Source organism: Zeus faber, assembly GCF_960531495.2.
Source record: "Zeus faber genome assembly, chromosome: 1".
Taxonomy (NCBI): Eukaryota; Metazoa; Chordata; class Actinopteri; order Zeiformes; family Zeidae; genus Zeus; species Zeus faber.
The window spans coordinates 18700698-18722627 of NC_137193.1; the positions used below are offsets into that span (position 1 = coordinate 18700698).

Below are 21930 nucleotides of genomic sequence, written 5' to 3' on the forward strand. Positions count from 1 at the left end.
ATTCCAAAGTAATTTCAAAAGAACCACGGTGCATGATACCTGATGGGGATGATGTAGGAGAACAGCACCACGAATCGGAAGAGGTTTCGGAACCATGGTCCCACGAAGCCCTGCAGCGCTACCATGACGATGGCCAGCACCACCTGAGCAAGGAACAGGGCCTTTGTGAGATGGTTCAGCTCCAAGTCCAGCAGGCCGACCTGTGGGCGGCAAATGTCAGAGGTCAGTAGGTAAAGAAGTAGGGAATTGAGAGTGAAATAATAACAATTTGAAAATATTTGAATTATTTAAGGTGAGAATGTTGGCATTACGTTTATTTATTTTAGTCTGGCTGTAAGATAGATTTGATCTGAACAGGACAGTACAAGAAGTATTTAACTATAATGTTTTAAATTTATTTAGGTAAAAAAAAAAATTACAATTTGATTTAAATTAACATTTTAATTAGCTGTGTGATCAATTCAAGCAGATTGAAACCAACCAATTATTCCCAAGTGTTACATACACAAGTTCTGACAATTATACATCAAATACATGGATATATTCTGCGTATAATCTTTTTTCAGTTGAAAATAAAAAATACACAATAATACACCATAAACACAAAACACAAACAATAATAATAAGTCTGACATGCAAACAAGTGAATATTAATATATAAGTACTTTCCCACCCCCCCAAAATCTTCATCTATAACTTACTTTCCCACCCCCCCAAAATCTTCATCTATAACTATATTTTCTGTTAATCATGCAACCAGTGTGTATGTGTGTGGCATAAATACGTTTATCGTGGCACTTTCTTATGTTAAACCCTCAAGCTAAATCACCGCTGTGAAACCCCTTGTGTGTGACAGAAGGTCAAAGGGAAAATAGAGAAAGTTCCCATATGGAGGAGGGGGCAGCAGTGGTGGGTGGGTGGGGGTGGGTCAGCGTTTTTCTTTTCGAGTGTATCTCCCAGCCAATGGAGCATGTGGGAAAAAGATGTCAAATAAAGAAGTGCCCTTCCCCTCACTGGCAGCCCCGAACACAGAGGGCTTTCATCTGACACACCACGCTTACAAAAACAGCAAAACATAACATCTAGCCCCCCTCCATCGAATGGAGGGACCGTTCTGAAAAGGAGGAGGGCGAGAATGAACAGAAGGGGGGGTAGGGAGGGTGCATACACATTAAAAAAAAAAAGTCGGGTAACACCCCCCCACCCCCCCATAGCCCCAATCCCAAGAGGACTGGAGGAACTGAGAGAGCTGGGTCCCTCAACGACCGGTGCCAGGCTACCATGGTTCATGCTTCAGCTCTTGAGAAAAATGGGGGGATTTTGGGTGGATTAAAATGCAGAAAAATTTAGGACTCAAAAGCAAAGCAGAGAGGATCTCCGTTGGCTCACACAATGGCCAATGCCCTAAATATTCCAAGGCTCAAATTAAGTAGTTATTCATTCATTCAGTCTGGGCGGGTTTATGGTAGTGGATAATTACCTCAACCTTAAGATGTTATACATGAATATAAGAGCATATTTTTACTCCGTTCATCCCTTTGAGTCATGAAAAGAGAAAGGAATGATTTGATCCACCGGAGCGGCTTGTGTTTCTTGAATTAATATTCATGGGGTTTACAGTCAGTGATTAGGTTTGGTCCATCGAAGTAGTGTGTGCGCTACAGGCAAACCATGAAAATTCCTAAGAATACACGTTGGCATTGTTGCGGAATTAATTTTCTTTAAATGTTGTAGAGTGTTGACGAAGCATTTGAAGACCCTCAACGAGTATTGAAACTTTCAGAATCTTTGAGAGAAAAGCATCTTGTCGGGTGACATTGTTCAGTCCATTTCCGCGGACGGAGGTCCCTCTGTAGTGGATCTACCAGGTCTTGTCAGACAGATCAAGAGCAGGCTTTGTCCCGGCCGGTGTCACAGCAGATTATATGAGGCCAAAACGTTCTTGTGACTTTAGCCGCACTCTATTGACTTTCCCCTCCAATCTCCAGCCTCTGTATTGGCACTTCTGACATCATCTCCTTGAAATATTGAATTCCTCTCAGCCGCAGAGCTTACACAAAACACTGGCAACCGCCTTTCGACTGGCGACATCAGCGTTCTTATTAAAAGGCCCTGGTGTCAAAATTGCCACGCACATGGATGGGTGGGTGGGGGCCTTAGAGCGGCACCGTGAGCCTTAGAACAACGGACGTTTGTACGGAGGGGAACTTTTTGTGTAAATGTCACCGCATATAGTCTTACACAGTATCCAAAACGCTGCCGGTGAGCTCCTGGTGACTCCTGCGTCGGCTTGGTGACTTGTTTCTATCTAGTGCGCTGATCTTTCAGGCAAAATCGTATATTTAGGAGCGCATTTTCATTAATCTCCTCAATCTGTGGACAAAACGCTCAATGGGGATTTTGTGGGATTAACTTTGTGCTGAAAATGTCATTTAAATCTGCAGTAAGTTAATTTCCCCCTTGGTTAATTAGCATTCCGGCTGTGACCTTTTGCATTGACAGGTCCAACTTTATCTAGAAAGTCAAGGTTAAAAACCCTCTCCGCCGTAGTGATTGATTAGTGATTAGAAGCGGGAGAAAAGGCCGCCACACCAAGGAAACTCTGAGCAGGTTTTAATATGGGAAGCTACATGGTGTGTTCTGAATAACTTCTTGATGGGTTGTGGTTTTGAAAAAGGAGAGACTCCTGCACACTGTCGAGGCTTTATCCAAAATAAATACAAATAAAATTTGTATTGAGAGAGATCTTGTTTTCCATTTGTCCAAACATTTATTTGATAACTTGGTTTTTATTGGCTACTCCCAATCAAAGGGCTCATCATTCCTGTCTCATAGTGCCGATTAAAGGGATAATTCAATTTTTTTCCTTCCTTTATCGTCTACTTAACTTTCATGTTGTTCGATATGCATAATATGGTTTTCACAGTCATCCGACCTTCAGCATGTTTGAGGCTGAAATTTGAAATTCAGCTTCAATTTGCCACAACAGACTGCCATGGTGTTAAGGATTCATTAAGGGCGTTTGGGGCTGATTGAAGTTTGAACATTCCTCTGAAAAATCATATCGCTTAAGTGGTGTCGGCTTTCCCTTTTAACCACAAAATCGAATTCTCATGAAAAAGTGCAGGACGTTGTTTCTATATGTGGTAGAAGAGAAACAAAGAGAGGCATTCACCTTGTTTTTGGCATAGGATGTGTTCAGGACACTTCTGGTCTCTTTGCCCGTATAGATCACCACCCCTATCACCGTGCCTGCCAAGGAGAGAGACAAGACAAGTAATGCTGCTCATTAACTGGACTACAGACACGCACACACATGTGTGCGCAAACACACACACACACACACACACACACACACACACAAGATGAAGTGCATGAGAAAAAGCGCAATAAGGCTGAACGGGGGCCGCTCAGCCTCGGTTCTCCGGACAGACAGAGCGTTTAATACGCTTTGGCTCTCAAGGCCTTCAGCCACGCTATGGAAGCTCATAAAGGTCGATCAATACGTCGCCATCTTTATTTGCCGATTCATTAAGGTGGCCTTATTACACAAGATTAATGACTCATTAATATTAAATGAGCTTAATGGGAGAGCGGGGTACACTAATAAACTTAAACACAACCTCCGGAATCCCTGAACTATAAAAGTGAGGAAGAGAGGGGTTAAGAAAAAAAAGAGAATAAAACAAAATACGAGAGAGAGCGAGACACACACACACACACACACACACACACACACACACACACACACACACACACACACACACACACACACACACACACACACACACACACACACACACACACACACACACGGAGGGAGGGAGGGAGGGAGGGAGGGAGGGAGGGAGGGAGGGAGACAGACAGACAGACAGACAGACAGACAGAGGGTTAGAATGTCAAAAGTGTCTCAATGAGAGCAGGTAACATTAGTAAAGGAGGTGAAATGACAGTGAGAGTGAGAGAGATAGAGAGAGGAAGAGCAAGAGAGAGACTCAGAGAAGCATAATAGCAATACAAGGGAACTTTATTAAAAAAGGAAACACAAGCGAAAGGCCAGAGCAAGCAGTCGCTGGACGACCTGACGTGAGAAGTAATGGATCGTCTCTCTCAGTGGCTCCTGACTTTTTTGGGACTAAAATTAAAACAATGTGATGAACGGAGCACGTCACAGCGTGCTTTCATTTCAACCACTCATTTCAACCTTTCAACCTCACAGCTTGAGACTCGGGGCTCATGAGAGCGTGGATCTGCGGTGATCCAGCGACCGCTAAAAGGCCCAGAATCCCACTCTGTAGGCTATCAAGTGACCACCAAGGAGAGAACTTGTGGGGGGACAATCCCAAGCTGAGATGATGTCAGGGGTCTAATTCAGACTCTTTCTGTGTGTGTGTGTGCGCCTGTGTGTGTGTGTGTGTGTGTGTGTGCGTGTGTGTGCGTGTGTGTGCGTGTGCGTGCGTGCGTGTGTTCTGGTCAAGGTCAGGCCACAGAGGAGGGACACCGCAGATCAATGGCACTGGCAGCGTCACAAACGCTCTCGACTGACAGAAACGCTTCTTTGGGGAATCGCTTTTTGCCAAAGTGAGGGATGATCAGCTCGAGCACACGTCTCTGGCAGACTTTCCAGAGTGTAGGTCGCGGTCTCACACGGTCAATACGTCTTGATGCCATGGGATTGGAGAGTAGAAGGGAGGGGCTCGACAATATTGACAAAATTCAAATATCAGAATATTTTTGGACTAACACCTCAATATCAATAATTTGATGATACTTTGAGTGTGATTATTGGTGCCTAAACAGATTTACACAGAACAACTATTGGAGAAACAATTGTTAGTAATGTGGATATTATGAACAAGCAGGTGGAGGCATTGATTAGAACAAATACAACACTCTATGAAGTTCAGATCATTGCATTTATTTACTGTAATGCAGCCTTAAAAACAACATTTAACTATGTGGTGATGTTATGCTAACCAAAACCACGGACAGGATAACGATATTAAATCAATAAATCGCCAACGCGAGTGTAAAATTGTAAAATACTGCGTAAAATTGTAAGTCAAGACTGTAACAAGTCTGGTACGTAATTTCCAAAGAAATACCAAATATTAAGCACTATACACTGTTATTGAACTCAACATTAAACACAAAAGGGCAACAGAAAACTTAAATTAACTGGCAACAATGTTTAATAAAGTGAATCAATAATGATGAATGATTATTGATCAAAATTTTCTGAGCGACAACCTTGTTTACAATGACTTACCTGAGGCCACGACGGTGCTGGCCCACAGAGTGTTCTCAATGCTCAGGCTCTCATGGATCTGGGGGTCGGTGTCTTCCTAAAAGAAACAGATGAAAACACATCACAGTTTGCACAAGGTCTCGAAGGAGAAACTGAGCCAAATAAACACCTTAAGCTTAAGTTGTGGAGCCCAAAAGCACATGGAAACAAATCCAGAGTGAGATGAGACGTTTTACACAAGATACAAACATGCGGTAAACCTACAACAGCGATCTCAGCCCCTTTTGCACCACAGGAAGCTTTTGAGGAAGCAGGAACATAGTACCCGATATTTAACAATTAAGGACTTTATCCACAGGGGAATTGTTCAAAAACCGGGTCCACTTAGGTTGTTCCTGGTCCCCCAGAAAGGTGGTCGTGTTTGGTAGAATGGGAACGATTGGGGCAAGGTTTGTAATCGTGTAAGCGGTAAGGCTGATTGGTCTGGTCTGTTCGGTGGAATTGTTAGTTGCGTGAAAATTAAAAGCCAGAACCTGGAATGGTCAGTGACTGACTTTGGCTGTCAAAATGATGATGAACCGTTGAACCAACACATTTGGCGTCAACGCCTCCTGATCGCCACGGTTCCCGGGTGCGGTGGGAAAGCAACCAGGAACTCTTTTAGGGCATGCTAATGTTCCTGTTTCAGAAGGTTCCAGGCATAAATGGTTACTACTTTTAGCTCCAGCACGCTAGGAGGAGTAGCTGCTGAGCAATGGGTCATAATTTCACACTTTCTGTTGGAGGAAGTGGAAAAACTCACAAATTTCTTTGGACATCCCCTGAACTGCATTACCTTAACTTTGGATTTACTTATAAGCTTTTCAACTGGTCTTTCAGAGTTCCTTTATGCCTGGCTGTATTGTTTATATTGTTTTTTTGATAGCACTTTCCTTCTGCAACATCAAATTCCCTGCAAGACGAAGATTCCAGCTAAATTTATTTTAATAGAATTGTGGAAGCTATGCGGCTCTACACCGTAAAATTTGCTTCCACAATCAACTCGCATTGTAGGCACTACTGTAGCAATGCAGCAGCATCGATGTTGTAACTAGATTTAGTGTGGCGATATAGGCTCCTTTTGAAAACAGTATAGAGAGCGAGTGTAGATGGGATCTCTGTGATAAATAAGTCCCCAGAGAGCCTCTTGTTTCAGCCCCCCACCCCCTCCCTGATCACTTGCTCTTAAATAAAGGCAAATGCAGAAAATAGCTTTAGTCAGGAGTGCAGAGTCAAAGCTCCCGTTTCAGCTCAAATTGCCCGGCTGATATGATAATTATGATACCTAAGTAGCCACATCCTGTCAATCCACTTAAAAATGCGAAGATGTGCATTAAAAATAAGTGGCAGGTTGCAGAATGCTCGACCACACTGACTTTGGCATCAAACCACGGGCCCAAAATTTGCTCTGTGCAGAGGATCTCGCTAAGAGCTAAGAAACAAAGCCGCCGTATCCGTCTCAAGAAAAATGAAAAAAAAAAAAAAAAAAAAAAGGAAGTTGGAAAGGGAACACCTCATAAAAAGGTAAGTTAATTTGCTGCGGGTCTGTGGGAACCTCCCCCCCCCCCATCCTGCTCGGACTAAAAGCGCACGTTATGCAAAGGAAGAGCGCGGCGGATGAATAAGCAGAGGAAGTGCTCGCTCACTAAGCCTGGTGTGTGGCCAAGAGTGAAGACTGGCCACAAAGCCGTCCTTTGTACTGAGGCTGTCCTCTCCATGGGGGCTGCGCTAATCTGCTATTAATAAAAAAAACACATCGCGGCGCTACGGAAGGGGAATGGATGAAACTGGAGAAAAAAATGGAAAGGCCTGTCACTAATGAAGCATTCAGTCAGGAAATCACGATTTTGCGATTGCAATAACTGATGTAAATTCAAACAATTTCCTCAACATTTTTTTGAGAGGCTGCAATTTTGCACAATTGCTGAAACTTCTCTACATTAAATGACCAAATCAAAACACCAATTCAACTTTTCACCTTGAGGACACAGAGCCTATAGCACCGACATACAGTGCTGATTTTGAGACCATGGTTCTTTATGTTTAGGAAATAAAGATGAGTAGATGAGTAATAAAGGTGTAAAATGTTTCCAGTAGTACGACAGTGATGACATGTGTCTCACTGGCAGTGGTTACAAAAAACAGCCATTTTTGCCAATTCCCGCAATTTTACCACACACACACACACACACACACACACACACACACACACACACACACACACACACACACACACACACACACACACACACACACACACATCTCCATTGTTGCAGTTTGTCAAGGCATAATGGAGATAAGCATCGGCCATGTCAATCCAATTTCTACGGCAGATCTGCATGTGATTCAGTGAATGGCTCATAAACATGTCAGCACCGCTCTACCCGGGTGAAGTTTCCCTCGAAGCTGTGGATGTCTAGCTGGGGCTGCTGGGCGTAGACATATGCGCGGATGGAAAACAGGTCCTGAGACGAGAGGATGGGGAAGAGAGAGATTGGGTTAGATTAGAATTCAAACTGACTCCAGCTGACAAAATCTTGAGGGAATTGTTGTTAATTCTGTACTGAATAGTTATGTGCACAGAGGTGAGAAAAAATACATTGCGATACATAGTAGGGCTGGGCGATTGACGAAACCAACATAATAATAATAATAATAATAATTCTACAAAATTTTGGTGAATATTGGGGCTTTCACAAGATATTTACACACAAGCAATGTTAGTATTTCAATATTTTAATTATATTACATTAGATTCAGCTATATCGCCATTGCACAGAGTAAAAGTAATGACACAACTAAAGTGCAAAGAGATTAGAAAAAGCAGAATAAATAGATAACAGAGAGCCCATGCTAGATATGCGCAGGTATAACAGTATGAACAGTATGAACAGTATTAACAGTTGATATGAAGATGCAAGATATACAGTATATGGTATATACTGTAATATTTACAGAATAAACATGAACAGCCGTTGCAGTAGGGCAAAAATGAATAGTGCAGTTAAGTACAAGTGTTATGTAGTGGCTATAAGATAATGAGCGGTAAGTACAGGTAAGTGTAAGTGCATTAGAGAAGTGTGCAGTATCAGTGAGTAGGAGTCAGCAGCCAGGGAGCAAGAGGCAGTCATTAAGCAATGTTTAGTCTGGCGGAAGGTGTGTGTGCGTGTGTGCGTGTGTGTGTGTACGGGGGGGGTGACGAGAGAGATGCAGAAAACTGCATTAATCTAGTGTTAACGCTCCTAAAAGCCAATATTTAACGATCGCGTTTTGGCGATATCTCGTCTCATTTCACAAAATCGATAAGGATATATCGCCCAGTCCTTACGAGCGGTGATACTTTTAATTCTCAAAGAACTCGATGAGACTGTAGGATGGGCGCAGACGGGACGGGTTTTAACTTCCTGGAGCCGTCAGAAACCCTATATTGCAGATCTCACAGCTCAATCATCAGGTGACTCGCTGAAACTTTAATTCTCTGATCAAATTAGGCGGCGATGGAAACAAAAAAACGACAACGTCGATTTAAATCTTTCAGCGTTGAGCATCTGCTCCAGTTCGAGGGAGCTTCTGCCGAATTCTAGATGGTTCCTGTCGCCCGTCACTGTCTGATGAGGTTTCCATTACGGCTTAATTAGCTCTGCTTTTAGTCATAGTCTTTGGATGAGTGGAAGTTAGTTTGAGTGGATTCGTGTCATGCTCGTACCCCGAGTGCCGGCAACCTCTGTGTGCAGCTGACGGCAACTTTTAGTTTCCAGTCCGTCTCTCCATCCAACTGATCTGTCCTGATGAAACAAGCTCCTGGGGAAGCAAAGAAGCTCAATTACAATCCAGCGTTGAGACATTAGAAGGAGTCTACTGACGTGAAGTTTTAGTTTTACTGGTCATTGGTCAAATAAATAATAAACTAGAATTTGTATACATATTTCAAATGTACTTGTGATTTAAACCTATAGAAGTCCTAAATAAGGTTCCCCAAATGCGAACCCCGAAGTGAATCGCGGCCAAATTTTGCAGAATCAAAAACGGTATAAAAGTTGTGTAGTGAACGTGCACAAGGCGCTATCACCGGTGCACACAACGTAGCGGCCATAATGAGGAGGAAGTCACGCTCGGCGATCCTGTCCGGTATTGATCCGAGGTGATATTCCATATCAAACTGATGGATGGGGGCCAGGATTTGACACAGAGGTCAAAGGTCGGCTGTAATCGGTCCCCGGGGGGTTAAGTATGACGGAAAACATTAGCGCAATGAGGGAGATTTACTGCTGCTCTGCTGCCGAAATTACTGTGGTGTACAGAGACATGCACATTTGTGTGTGTGTGTGTGTGTGTGTGTGTGTGTGTGTGTGTGTGTGGGTGTCTGTGTGTGTGTGCATGGATGAATTCAAATGAGTATGTATGTGTATGTATGGGTGTGTGTTTCTGTGTTGTGTGTGTGTGTATGAAGATATGAATGAGTGTATTTATATGTGTATGTGAGAGTGTGTGTGTGTCTGTGCAAATCAGTATGTGTGTATGCAGATATGAATAAGTGTATATGTATGATTGTCTGTGTGTGTGCGTGTGTGTGTGTGTGTGTGTGTGTGTGCGTGCGTGTGCGTGTATGTGTGTGTGCGCGCAGCATAAAGACATCAGCAGCCCCTGGCAGCCATATTGGCACATGGCAGATGGATAGAATCGTCCTCCTCAGAACATTTTCCTCCCAGAGACGGACTCTGACAAGACTTATTGATCGATCGGTTTTTTCATCATCCGTCACGGAAAGAGCCGGGGATCAATCATCCCGCCACAGGCTGTCTCCGGCAGATGATGTCAGAGGACAGGAAGAGTGTGAACTCATGCTAACTCATAATTCTCACACAAACTAATATTCACAATGACGCCCGCACTCCTTCAGGGAACGGTGTCACCATTATCGCGTCAGGAGGATTTGTGGTGAGAAATTATCATTGCAACGTTGTGTTATGTTTGACCTTGCGACCTTCTGGGAACTTCCCTAAACTTAATATCTACAGACAATAAATGAATAAAATTGCAAAATATTTACAAGTGTGAAGCCTCATAATATATATATATATATATATATATATATATATATATTTCGTATTTTTCGTATTTTTTTTGTATATTGTTGTGCCTGGCCAAGGGGGGCGTGGTCAAGCCGCCACTGCAGACAGGCGGTGCAGGCTCTCAACCCGGGGCCTGGACCAAGAAGTAATTTAGGTTCTGTTTTTCACCGCAGTAGAGGAGGTACGTGGGCTATTGGGGACACAGGATCAGAACCGGCAAGACAGACGCTAAGAGCAACAGACCGGCCACGATACGACGGCAGCGCGCACAAGCACAGACGTGCTGGACTCTCCCCCTATTTGCCAGCGAGCTTATGATTTTGCCTTCGGCCCACGAGCCACCTTTTTGTTTAATCTTACTTATAAATTACTACTAATAAATACACGCCAACCGGCGCTGATTTGACTTCGGCTGCTTCCCCTCACTCATTGCCTGGACCTGGGCCAGAACACCCACACCACAATTGTCAATTACATTTTTTTTTATTATTATTCATTTATTATTATTGACCATAGTTTTGATGTGAGTTGCTGTAACAGCGCAATTTCCCTCCAGGATAAATAAAGCATTGATCTATCTAGGTACATTTTTGTAATTATTGCGACCAAAAAAAACTTGATTTTGCAGCGACTGCCTCAAAATTTGTGATCCGATAAGCAACACTTTATGTGCTTTTTTGCAGGAAAATTACAAGAACTGGTCAAAGAAAAAAGTGTTGTTTTTTTTACTTCAATTGAAGGAAGAGTCATGTGAAAAATGAATGAATGAAAAAAAAAAAATACACCATTACCATTTTTCTCCGATGTTCTGAGGAAAATCATATCAGCAGGAATCCTCTGATTCTATAAGGAAAATTAAATTAAATTAACATGGAGAAAAAAGGGCAACTATAACACTTAGACAACTTTAAAGCTTGGGTAACAGGGGCCTTGCGGATCGCCTTGAATAATAGAAGGAGGTCAGTGCTCGGACCAAGCAGCAAGGAGAACCCGTTCTCCAAACTCCATCCAATGCTCAGTAATGGAAACTTAAGCAGACACTCCATTTCACATCAACCGAGTTTAAGTTAACGCTCACTCGGCCACCAGGTCAGTAAAAGCAGATTTCTCAGTTAAATAGTTACGGCACAGACACGTTTCTGATAACACATAGCTGGCGCTAGTGTTCTAAGGATTTTTGTGGCTCATCCGTTCAGAGCTTGTGTTGAGGTTGGAAAATAGGTTACAAAGCAATTACGAGTAAACAATAGTAATATTGCTTAGTTATAACAAAGACTAAAGTGCATATAGCTTACATAGTACATAGAATAAAGTAAATATATAATTTATATAATGCATCATCCTACTGTACACCAGGACCATCTCCAGTGTAAAAGCAGAACCCCGAATTCTGCACTCGAACGATTGCTGTGCTAAATTTGCAACAGAGGATGCCAAAGCCTTACCTTCTCAACGATGATGAGGTCTCCTACTTGGATGTCAGAACTTTTCACCTGAATTTTACCTGCGGGGGTGGGGGTGTAATAAATTCAGTGTCTTCCTCAACGGAGCATATTAGATATGCTCTGTACATTTTAACAACGGGTGAAATAAAAACACAGGTGTTGTAATTCAGTTCTCGATAATGAAGCTGACTCCTTAAAACTGCAACCTTGTTTATGTTCTCCACCCCCATCTCTCTCCCTCTCTCCCACCCCCATCCCCATCCCCCTCTCAGTTTTCTGACAGATTGATTACTTTGGCAAAGCGAACGTAATACCCTCTTGTTGTGATCTCGGTACCCAGGCACAGACAAACACAAAGGGTCACTCTAAATTATATCGACTCAATATCCTCTACATCCCTCCTGCTTCTGCGGGGCCGTGCGCGGCACACGCGCGCACGCGAGTCACAGGGTGTGAATCTTACATCCCTCGCCGCAGTCACAGATATCACAAGGGGGAATTAACCACACGTTCAACACGAGGGACAGATCTTAGATCATACAGTCTTGAGAGAAATTGGAGAGGGAGAAAATCAATGCGATTACAGTGAGGAGGAGTGACTTTTGTTACAAGTGTGGATCCAGTGGAGTGTCGGCTCTTAATTGCATTGGAGGGGGGTATCCATTACAATAATGTCAGCAATCCGATACAGGCGTCCGTTCCCCAATTCACCCACCTCGCATAGTGAGCTTGCTGTAGAGCTGCGAGTTCATCTCCTTGTCCCGTTGATAGCGACGCATCTCGTCCACGGCCTCCCGCACCATGGTGACGGTTAATACAAAGCCCTAAGTAAGTTTAAAAACAAGAATATTGAACGGAAATTAGTTCTACTCATCACTAGGGCTGGGCGATATTGGCAAACTCAAATATCGAGAATACCGATTACCTAATATGGATAATTGTCGCTTTCATAAGATATTAATACGCTGATATGATGATACTTTGATCATCAATGTGGATATTAAGACCAAGCTACAAAAGAACAGCTACAAAAGTCTATGAAGTTACTTTAATGTAATTCAGATTTTAAGACAAAATGTGACTATATTGGGATATTACGATTAACTCTCATCTAACAATATTGATTCTCTCTCTCTCTCTCTCTCTCTCTCTCTCTCTCTCTCTCTCTCTCTCTCTCTCTCTCTCTCTCTCTCTCTCTCTCTCTCTCTCTCTCTCTCTCTCTCTCTCTCTCTCTCTCTCTCTCTCTCTCTCTCTCTCTCTCTCTCTCTCTCTCTCCACATCAATCACTAATTTCTTACAGAACACCAGCCTAATTATCCAATCAATAAAATACAGGTTATATACAATTTATCTGCCTCACTTTGGTAGTTACATGATGAGTTATATGGTGTATGTGTAAATTCATGGGGAAAAAAAAAAAAGGATTTCAAATTGAGTCACTCTTCAGTCACCGCTTAAAACAATTATTTAGCTAAATCTAAGAAAGTATTTACCAGAGGTGCCCAGTATGTGTACAAATAGCCGATTTTCAGCGATGGGAAAAACTGGGAGCAGGCCACCACTAGGAAGTAAAGGTTGAGGAAGAATTTGAACTGCTGGTAGAGAACCTGTGGAGGAGACAGATTACAAAGGTGGTGAGTGAGAGTGACATCCGTCCAAAAAAGACAACCAGGATACAAGCGGCAGTCACAACACTGGGTAGGGTGTTACACGTTCAGGATGCGGAAAAAAAGATCCAACTTAACGCTTTTAACTTAACATTAACACGAAAGAAACCCAGGCCACTTATTCTTGTTTTTTTTTTTTCTATTTTGGAATGACATTAGTGGTGTGGGTTCCACTCTGCAGAGTAACTCAGACTGGGCTTCGTGCATCCAGATACTGTAAATCCAGATTGTGTCACCACATAATCTCCGATGACGACTTGTGATCACATTTTGTTTCATCGCTTAATGTGCGTATGACTGTGCTGTTGTATTTCCTGTAAGCCAGTTCAAGGCATTTAATCTTTTTGGCATTGCAGCGACATTGAGTTGTGGCAGTTTTACTGCATTCTAGTTATACATTTCCATTTTTATAGCTTGCTATGCTATGATATGAATTAGCAGGTTTTCTTTTCAATTAATCCTTATATCAAATAGACCAGCTGTTGCTGAATGAGTTGAATTGCTGATTCTAGTAAATTAACAGTTAATCAAAAATCAACAGTCTACCAGGGTGGCCAACCTTACATTATTAGTTTTTACTGACGTCACAGAGTGTTTTTACTGAGATGCCACGGGTTTTATGGCACCATTAAAAAGCATGTTATGCGTACATGTCCTCTTCATCCAAGCAGACCTCAAAGAGCGCTTTCATTTTCAAAGGACATTGTTCATTCTCCAAATTGAGCGCGGGTCTAAGCTTAGGCTTTTGATTGACAGGCACTCAGAGCCATCTGTTTCAGTTTCATCAACCACAGCCTAGCAAATGAAAGCAACTAATTATAAGTGCTTGGATGCGTTAAAAAAATTTGAAAAAAGTAATAAATCAAATTTAAACCGTAAACATTTTCTAGCAGTCAGAAATCAAGTGATTACTATGAGTGACAAAGTTGTGATTTTTATTTTTAGGATTTTTCTTTTGCTTTTTTTTGCACAAATGTTAGCATTATCCTGAATTTCCCCCGGGGATTAAAAAAGCGTTATCTTGCCTTATAAAAAAAAAAAGCCCCTTACTTAGATCAGACAAAGGACCCTAGAATGAGGCATCAAACTCCCTTTACCTACAGACTATCGAGCGTTGTTGACGTGTATATATGGAGGTCCTTGTCGCAGCCTCTGCTTCTGCCACGATCTCAAGAGAGACCTTTAGTGGGAAGAAACACGCTATTCATCTCCGGTCAGATTTTGAATAATGGCCGCAATAATGAGAGTCCAGCATGTAGTCACAGAGTATCAGAGACAATGCGATCGATGGCCGATGCTCTATAGTTAATGAACCCGCTGACCTTTAGTGAAAAATGCACACTGCTAAGCTCAATCTGCGTGTATTTAATAATTCAAAGTGGAGCGGGAGAAAAACAGGCGCTCGGCTCACTATCGATGAGAATACCTGCGTCTGTGAGAGGCAGTTGACATTTTATGGCTTGGGCCAAGCATCATCCTTTTAATCAAAAAGGTGTTCGTTTTAAGGTACTCTTTAAGAAGGGACGCAGATAGGTCTAAAATGCTCCCCCCAGAGTAAAATCTCACCCTTGCGATAGAACGAACGAGAGAACAATCAGGATGACTCCAGTATGTGTTTAGAGGGGACAGATAAAATGAAAGTAGTCCAAGTTCATCAAATCATCCAGAAGCAACAGAACATAATTACTGTGTATTAAGAATGGGAATAAAATAAATAAAAACAAACGTGCACACTGGCTCCTAAATCAATGTTTAGATTGTTATTATTTACATGTAAGGCATAAAAGTTGTGTTGATTGAATTTTTTGAGTATATGGCATTGCATCACAACTCATTCTCAGTTTCTATACTGTGTTACATAAAACCTAGAAAGACAGAGTTGACTTATGATGCGCGTTATCTTATGAAGTGGGAAGCACAATTCAATTGTTTTCGATGGTCACGTGTGACGAGCAACAGCAAATTTTCACGCTGAATTTGAATATTTGAACATTTGAGTATTGAAATGCAAGATTGGGAGAAGAATGGAAGTCTTAAAATGCTGATAACAGTAAAGCATTTAGTTGTGATTCTAACAGAAAGGAAGAGGCTCTGGGTCCAAGTCTTGCTGTGAAATTGCTTACCCCAGGCACAAAGGTGATGATGTTGTACTTCTGGTTTTTAATGGCGTTTCTGGGGTACTTTTCCTCACACTTCTCAGGGCACCCGAGCCACACCGTCCGGGCCTTGAGCTCCTTCTTCCTCCGACAAGTACGGGCGAGGCAGTTGCAACAGCTGTGGTGGGAAGACAGACCAGGTCAAGGTCCAGGGCCTTGGACAAAACCTCTACTACTGAGCTGTACTCTTAGTGTCTGACCCATTGGCCTTGTGGGATGGGCACAGTTTTGAGGCGGTGTTCAATTCTCGTCCTTGTTTATTGAACTAAAGTCAATTAAGTTAGTCGCACTTTACTGATCGCCATGGGGAAATTCCTATCTACTTAAGATGAGTGGGCAGCCACAGCATAGACTCGGGATGAAATCAATTTCTAAGGCTATCTTGGTCAAGCGCAAAGGAGTGTGCACCCAACATGAACCAACACTAAACACGGAAAATATGCCAAACTCCATAAAAGACGGCCCAAGTCCCGTCAACCCCATTCATGTTCGAACCCATGGTCAGTCACAGCGACAGTCACTGATCCACCGTGCCACTCTGTAAATACAGGTTGCATTTGGCTCCGAGTTTGAAGCCTGCCAAAAACAATTAAGCGCTCTCCTTTGAGAGGGTGCATTACATCGATTAAGACAGCAGAAATAATGACCAAAGTAAAGCCATATTTTAACATAGAGATTTTAATGCAAAGCTTTGAATCCCTGCAAGCCTCTCATATTAATAGCAACTTAACCAATGAGTGAAATTCTAAGCAGTGCGCCACCTTACAGTACTTGGCTAATTAAATCCCTGGGCTGTCAGTGTTCTACAAGGTTTCTTTTGACAGTTTTATATGGAAGGTGCATCATTCTAGCAGTGGAAGTGAACTGAAAGGGTAAGCTGCTGTTCAATTGACACATCCCATGTGGGACGTTGAAAGATTCACTTGTTTAAAAGTGAAGCTTAACTCAGCTCAACCCTGTCGTGATGTATGGAGACATGTTTTTTTTAATGGCCTAAAGGGTGGCACCTTTGTCTGTGTGCGTTCAGTAGTTGTTTGAGCTTTAGCTACATGTCAACTACAGCACCGCTGTGGACATGCAAACCCAACCGTGCAGCCACTCAAAGTGCTAGCGAGAGAGGAGTAGACTCTCAGATCTACTTTATTGAATCTTTCAAAGGAATATTTGACATTCTATTAACCCCCTGATGCTGATGGGTTAGAGGTAGTTAATCTAGTATATTGCTGCAAAATGCCAATAGTCTGATGTGCGTGAAGTTCTACCCTGAATCCAGAAGGGGAAAGAGGGGAAAAGGCCTGTGCTACTGTGGATGCATCCCGTCATGCTGACTGCTTTGGCTTTTCCACCCTTTAGGTAAATTGGCAAAACAACAAACTAAATAAATCAACTTTGGTAGAAAGAAGTGTTTGTATTGGCCACAATGTTGCTGAGTTCTACACACCCGAGTTCCGATTCATACTAGCGATTATTTGCGCAAATGAATTAAATTTAAATAATATGCCATTTGAATAGGCAAGGCTTATTCAGCGTGAATTATTTGTGTTTTATAATCCCAGGCTAAGCACACATAAAATTACTGGAAAGCATCAAACTGGTCAGCTGTGAAAAATCCGATTTGTTCATTAGTGCGGGGAAAAAAGGGGGGGAAAAAAAAAAAAAGAGAAAATCAATACGTAGCTCTGGTTGGAGATGCAAAGCTGATAACAGACAACAATGAAAACTTACAGTGTAATATACTGTGGTATTCATTTACAAATAAAACTTCTTTTGGGCATCAAAACACCACACAAACATTTGTTTACATTTGTTTACAAATGTTATTACACTTCATTGTGCTAGCATCAACAAATATTCCTCTCTTGTGTATTGCCCAACTTGGTGTTTTTTAGAGGGCAAAACCTGTCAAATGAATCATTAGCTGGATAACGAAGCCACCCTGTTTGACCTTACAATCCTTTTGGACTGATGGTGCGCATCGAGGAATTCAACCAAAAAATAAAAAATAAAAGGTGGCCTTATCCTATCTTTACACTTCACGCACAACTACTGGTGCGTTTGAAATCCAAACTGAGCAACGTTGGCGCAGTACCTACGAAATACAACACACAGGAACACACACACACACAGGAACACACACACACACACACACACACACACACACACACACACACACACACACACACACACACACACACACACACACACACACACACACACACACACACACACACACATACGTAAAGGTCCTTTACATGAAAACACTAAGTTTGTATTGAACTGCCTGTCATGTCTGGTGGAATAAATATTGGAATTTTTTTTTTGATTGAACCCTTTATTTAATCAGGTAGTCTCATTGAGATCTAAATCTCTTTTACATGAGAAAACATACAGGCCGTTTCTCAATACCAAGTACGCGAAGTCCAGACTTGCGTACTTGGTAGTTTAGATTTGGCAAGTTCGACTCGTAAGTACAGACTCCCGGGGACGGGAGGACGCAGGACGGTCATTCTGCAAAATGCATTCTGGGAAACTTGGCTGTCCCAAGTCCATACAAGTCACCACCGATGCATCCTCGATAAAATGGGCGGAGCAAGTCCACATCCGGGCATTTGGACTGGACTTGGCTTGATGCGTACTTTGAATTGGAACAGTACTTGGGCTGCGACTGATGATGTTTCAAAGTCCACAAGAACACAAGTACAGACAAGAACGCAGACTGAGAAAGGGCCACACTGATCAGCCACAACATTAAAAGCAAGTGAAGCAAGTGAACAGTCAGTTCTTAAAGTTGATGTGTTGGAAACAGGAAATGGGCATTCGTAAGGATCTGAACGACTTTGACAGGGGACAAATTGTGATGGCTAGACGACTGGGTCAGAGCATCTCCAAAACCGCAGGTCTTGTGGGGTGTTTCCGGGAATGCAGTGGTTAGTACCTACCAAAAGTGGTCCAAGGAAGGACAACCAGTGAACCGGTGACAGGGTCATGGATGCCCATGGCTCACAAACTGCTGAATAAGTTAATGCTGCTATGATAGAAAGGTGTCAGAACACACAGTGCATCACAGCTTGTTGCGTATGGGGCTGTGTAGCCGCAGACCGGTCAGCATGCCGACCCTGTCCACCGCCGAAAGCGTCTACAATACGCACGTGACATCAGAACTTGAAAAATATTCATTTATTATCTTTTTTTTCCCCCCTTATTTTTTTATTATTCAGTACTTGACAACTGAATCTTATTCTGTCTGACATTTGCAGTGTTCATGTTACATTGCATATCGGTACGTTATAGGTTAATCGTTACTTGTATATTCACTTGTATTTTGATACAATTCAAGTATATATGCAGATATATTGAGTAATATCCCAAACTTACCTGCCACAAAGTACCTTCCAGCCCCCTAGAAGGAACCATCCCAGGCCTCTGTGTCTCTGATTTACCCGGGCTCTGGGCAGCGTCTGGTAGTCGCCCTCATCGTTCTCGAATCCTTCCTCTGACATCATCAGCGGCATCTCATCCAGGTTGGAGGGCTCATCTTCTAGAGAGTATCTGGGATGGAATAATATTAATTTATTAGCATATTTATTAGCTTTTTGTACTTACTTTTCTTATTGTATTATTCGGTATTTCATAAATAATAGTTAATTTTATCCTTGTTAGAATAAAAAAGACAAGTGCTACAATAAATACCCAATTATTTAAACAATTAAATTAGGGATGAGCAGAGAGTGATATGGGTATGAGGGACCGGATCCGAGGCGCAGACTTATGTACAAATATCCCATCAAAAAGGGGCTTCACATTACGTTAAAACTGGGAAACAAAACAAACAAAATTAGGTTAGTGAGTCTGTGATTAAGTTCTTGACAACACAAGAGAATTTCCATTAAAAAAAAGAAGAACAAGTTTTCTTTAAATACTTATTCTTATTTTATAGGTCTCAAGTGTTTTCATCAGTACTATTATACTCAACTGTTTAAGGTGTAAGAGGAATAAATATTCAAGAAAGTATAATCTAATGTTGAATTCTTCTATAATAACCATTTGCTAGTTGTTAAAAGACAATATTGGTGAAATTGTAACTTCTCGCCAAAATATTTCAGTTTCTGAACAAAAATGTTGACTAGGTGTTGAACAACACCCTGTGAGACGCGACCATTGCTAGGTATTGGTAATTCATCTTGTCAAACTCAAAGGGTTAACTTTTTTTAAACAAAGCCAATGGGAGGCACACAGCCAAATTCTCATACGACTGGAAAACTTGTTATTTTTAAGGTCTGCATTTCAAACCCTTCTCTACGGTAGGACAACAATGTAAAAACGTTAGATATATAAAAAATAAAGAAATTAAGGTTAAAATGGATTAGAGTTGTGTAAAAGGTGGCTGTTGGAGTATGGAGATGTATAATGGCCCCTAGTGAGAGCGCGACGGTCCTTTAATACGTTAATTAAGCCTCGACTGAACAGTCGCCCGAAACTGCAGCTCCATAGATAGCTCAGATAATCACATGGATTCTCAACCGCACATGCTCTTTATCAACTTCTGCGTAGGCAACACTGGGTTATTTTAGGCATTTCCAGTGAGGGATGGCATTCAAAAGATAAATAATGTGTTTCATAACATATTCTGCCCTCACCACGTGAAGACATACGTGGCTATGCAGCGAGCATTCCATCGGAAAAAGGTCTTGAGTGGGTTTTTGAAAGAAAGATGACAATCAAAGCAGCTCAGTTCCTCTGCCTGAACTGTATCGTACGTAGCAAAGAGCCATTCACACGGCCGAGCCGTGGTGAACAGAGCGGACACTTTTGAGAAGCACATAATTCATAATTCAGGTGATTCATTCATTCATTTATTCATTAATTCGTTCATCCATTCATTCATTCATGTGTAAAAAAGCCTACATCTAGAATTAAAAAAAACAACCCAGTTTATTTAATTGGAGAAACAGGGCAAGTGGACGCACAGCAGAGCGTTGTTTGTGGGCATCCCATCGCTGGCACGCCGATGGGATGGGCCTCTAGCAGCCGATGGGCCCCGGTGCAGAAGCACCAGTTGCACCATCGGTAGTTACACAACTGCTAAAGCACACTCAAGGCAGTTTGAACAGTCTAGTATAGTGTATTTCTTTAACATGTTTTTAATGACAAATATCAGATTTAATTTCAAACTACTTTTTTTCTGTAAGAAATACCTCTGAACATGTCCCTGAACACCCAAGTGTATTCACACTGAAACCGTGAGGAAATTAACTGGAAAATAGAGCTGAACATTGACACTCCAGCGGATCAAATGTGATATTTTGACCAATTGCAGACAGGAGGAGGCCTGTGAACTGTTTGAATAATGGTGAGTATGTTGCTCTGAGGCCATACACATCGTAAAAGACAGTGGGATCTACAAAGGGTTTAGTGGACAAAAAAAGTAATTGCTAGAAATTCTTCTCGGTCTAATCATATCACTTGGGATACTTCAACAAAGGAGTCTTGTACTTGGGGGGTCATAAAAAGCAAGCCAGTGAATGCCCAGATGAAGACCACTTCTTTTAAAAAACCTACCCATAGTCGTGTAATTATTATTTAAACAAAACAGAACAAGAAATTGCAAATACCAGTGAATAACAACAAAGAAAACAATTGTAAATGTAATAGGAACCAAATGAAAAAGAGGGTGGAAAAGCTCTTCATGACTTCACTCCATATTAAGCAAAGTTACAGCCACAAAGGGGGGCTACAACACTTTTACAGATGATACGCAGAGATGAGTGACTGGTAGGTGGCTGTCGTGTGGACATAAGGAGCTCGAGTGAAGCTCAGCGCTATATAGACGCCTGCGCTCTTGTACCCGCAAAAAAACATGGACATGAGAGTGGACATTAAACTAGCTTTCAGGGGATTATGAGCTTAAGACCAATGGTTCGCAGTAGTTCGCACAGATGCAGTTACACATGGCAGCTCATCAGCAACATCAGCCCAGAGCAGCAACCTGGTCCAATGTGCTGACCCTGAAGAGGTCTTGCAGCTCTCTTTAAGAGACAGAGAGATAGTAAATCCCTGGTCTTGTAAGGGTGTATTTTTTTGGCCACCCTGTATGTTCTGACTGCACCTCTGCAAGAATGGAAACACGACACACGGCTGTGGGTTCATTGAACTTCCTGTGTGATGATCCCAACCTTGACTTCAGCCTGACACAAGGCCTGGGGCAGACTGTCAGTACACTACAACAATATTATCATTTCTATTCTTGACAGTGATGTTATTGGGACAGATACAGCACATTAATTCGGACAAATTTCTCAGAAA

General features: G+C 42.1%; 1 protein-coding gene across 1 annotated transcript in view; it reads right to left on the minus strand.

The window, feature by feature from the left end:
• atp9b (ATPase phospholipid transporting 9B) overlaps positions 1-21930 on the minus strand; it is a gene marked incomplete at its 3' end in the record, with an annotated part of 51457 nt that overhangs the window by 28675 nt on the left and 852 nt on the right. Inside the window, exons 2-12 of the mRNA XM_080011979.1 lie at positions 19003-19176; positions 15595-15745; positions 13298-13411; positions 12520-12628; positions 11805-11863; positions 11151-11202; positions 8994-9088; positions 7672-7752; positions 5270-5345; positions 3176-3252; positions 40-200 (exon numbers count right to left, since the gene is read on the minus strand). Of these exons, the coding sequence (XP_079868105.1) occupies positions 40-200; positions 3176-3252; positions 5270-5345; positions 7672-7752; positions 8994-9088; positions 11151-11202; positions 11805-11863; positions 12520-12628; positions 13298-13411; positions 15595-15745; positions 19003-19176 (1149 nt within the window). The remainder of the gene's footprint in view (positions 1-39; positions 201-3175; positions 3253-5269; positions 5346-7671; positions 7753-8993; positions 9089-11150; positions 11203-11804; positions 11864-12519; positions 12629-13297; positions 13412-15594; positions 15746-19002; positions 19177-21930) is intronic.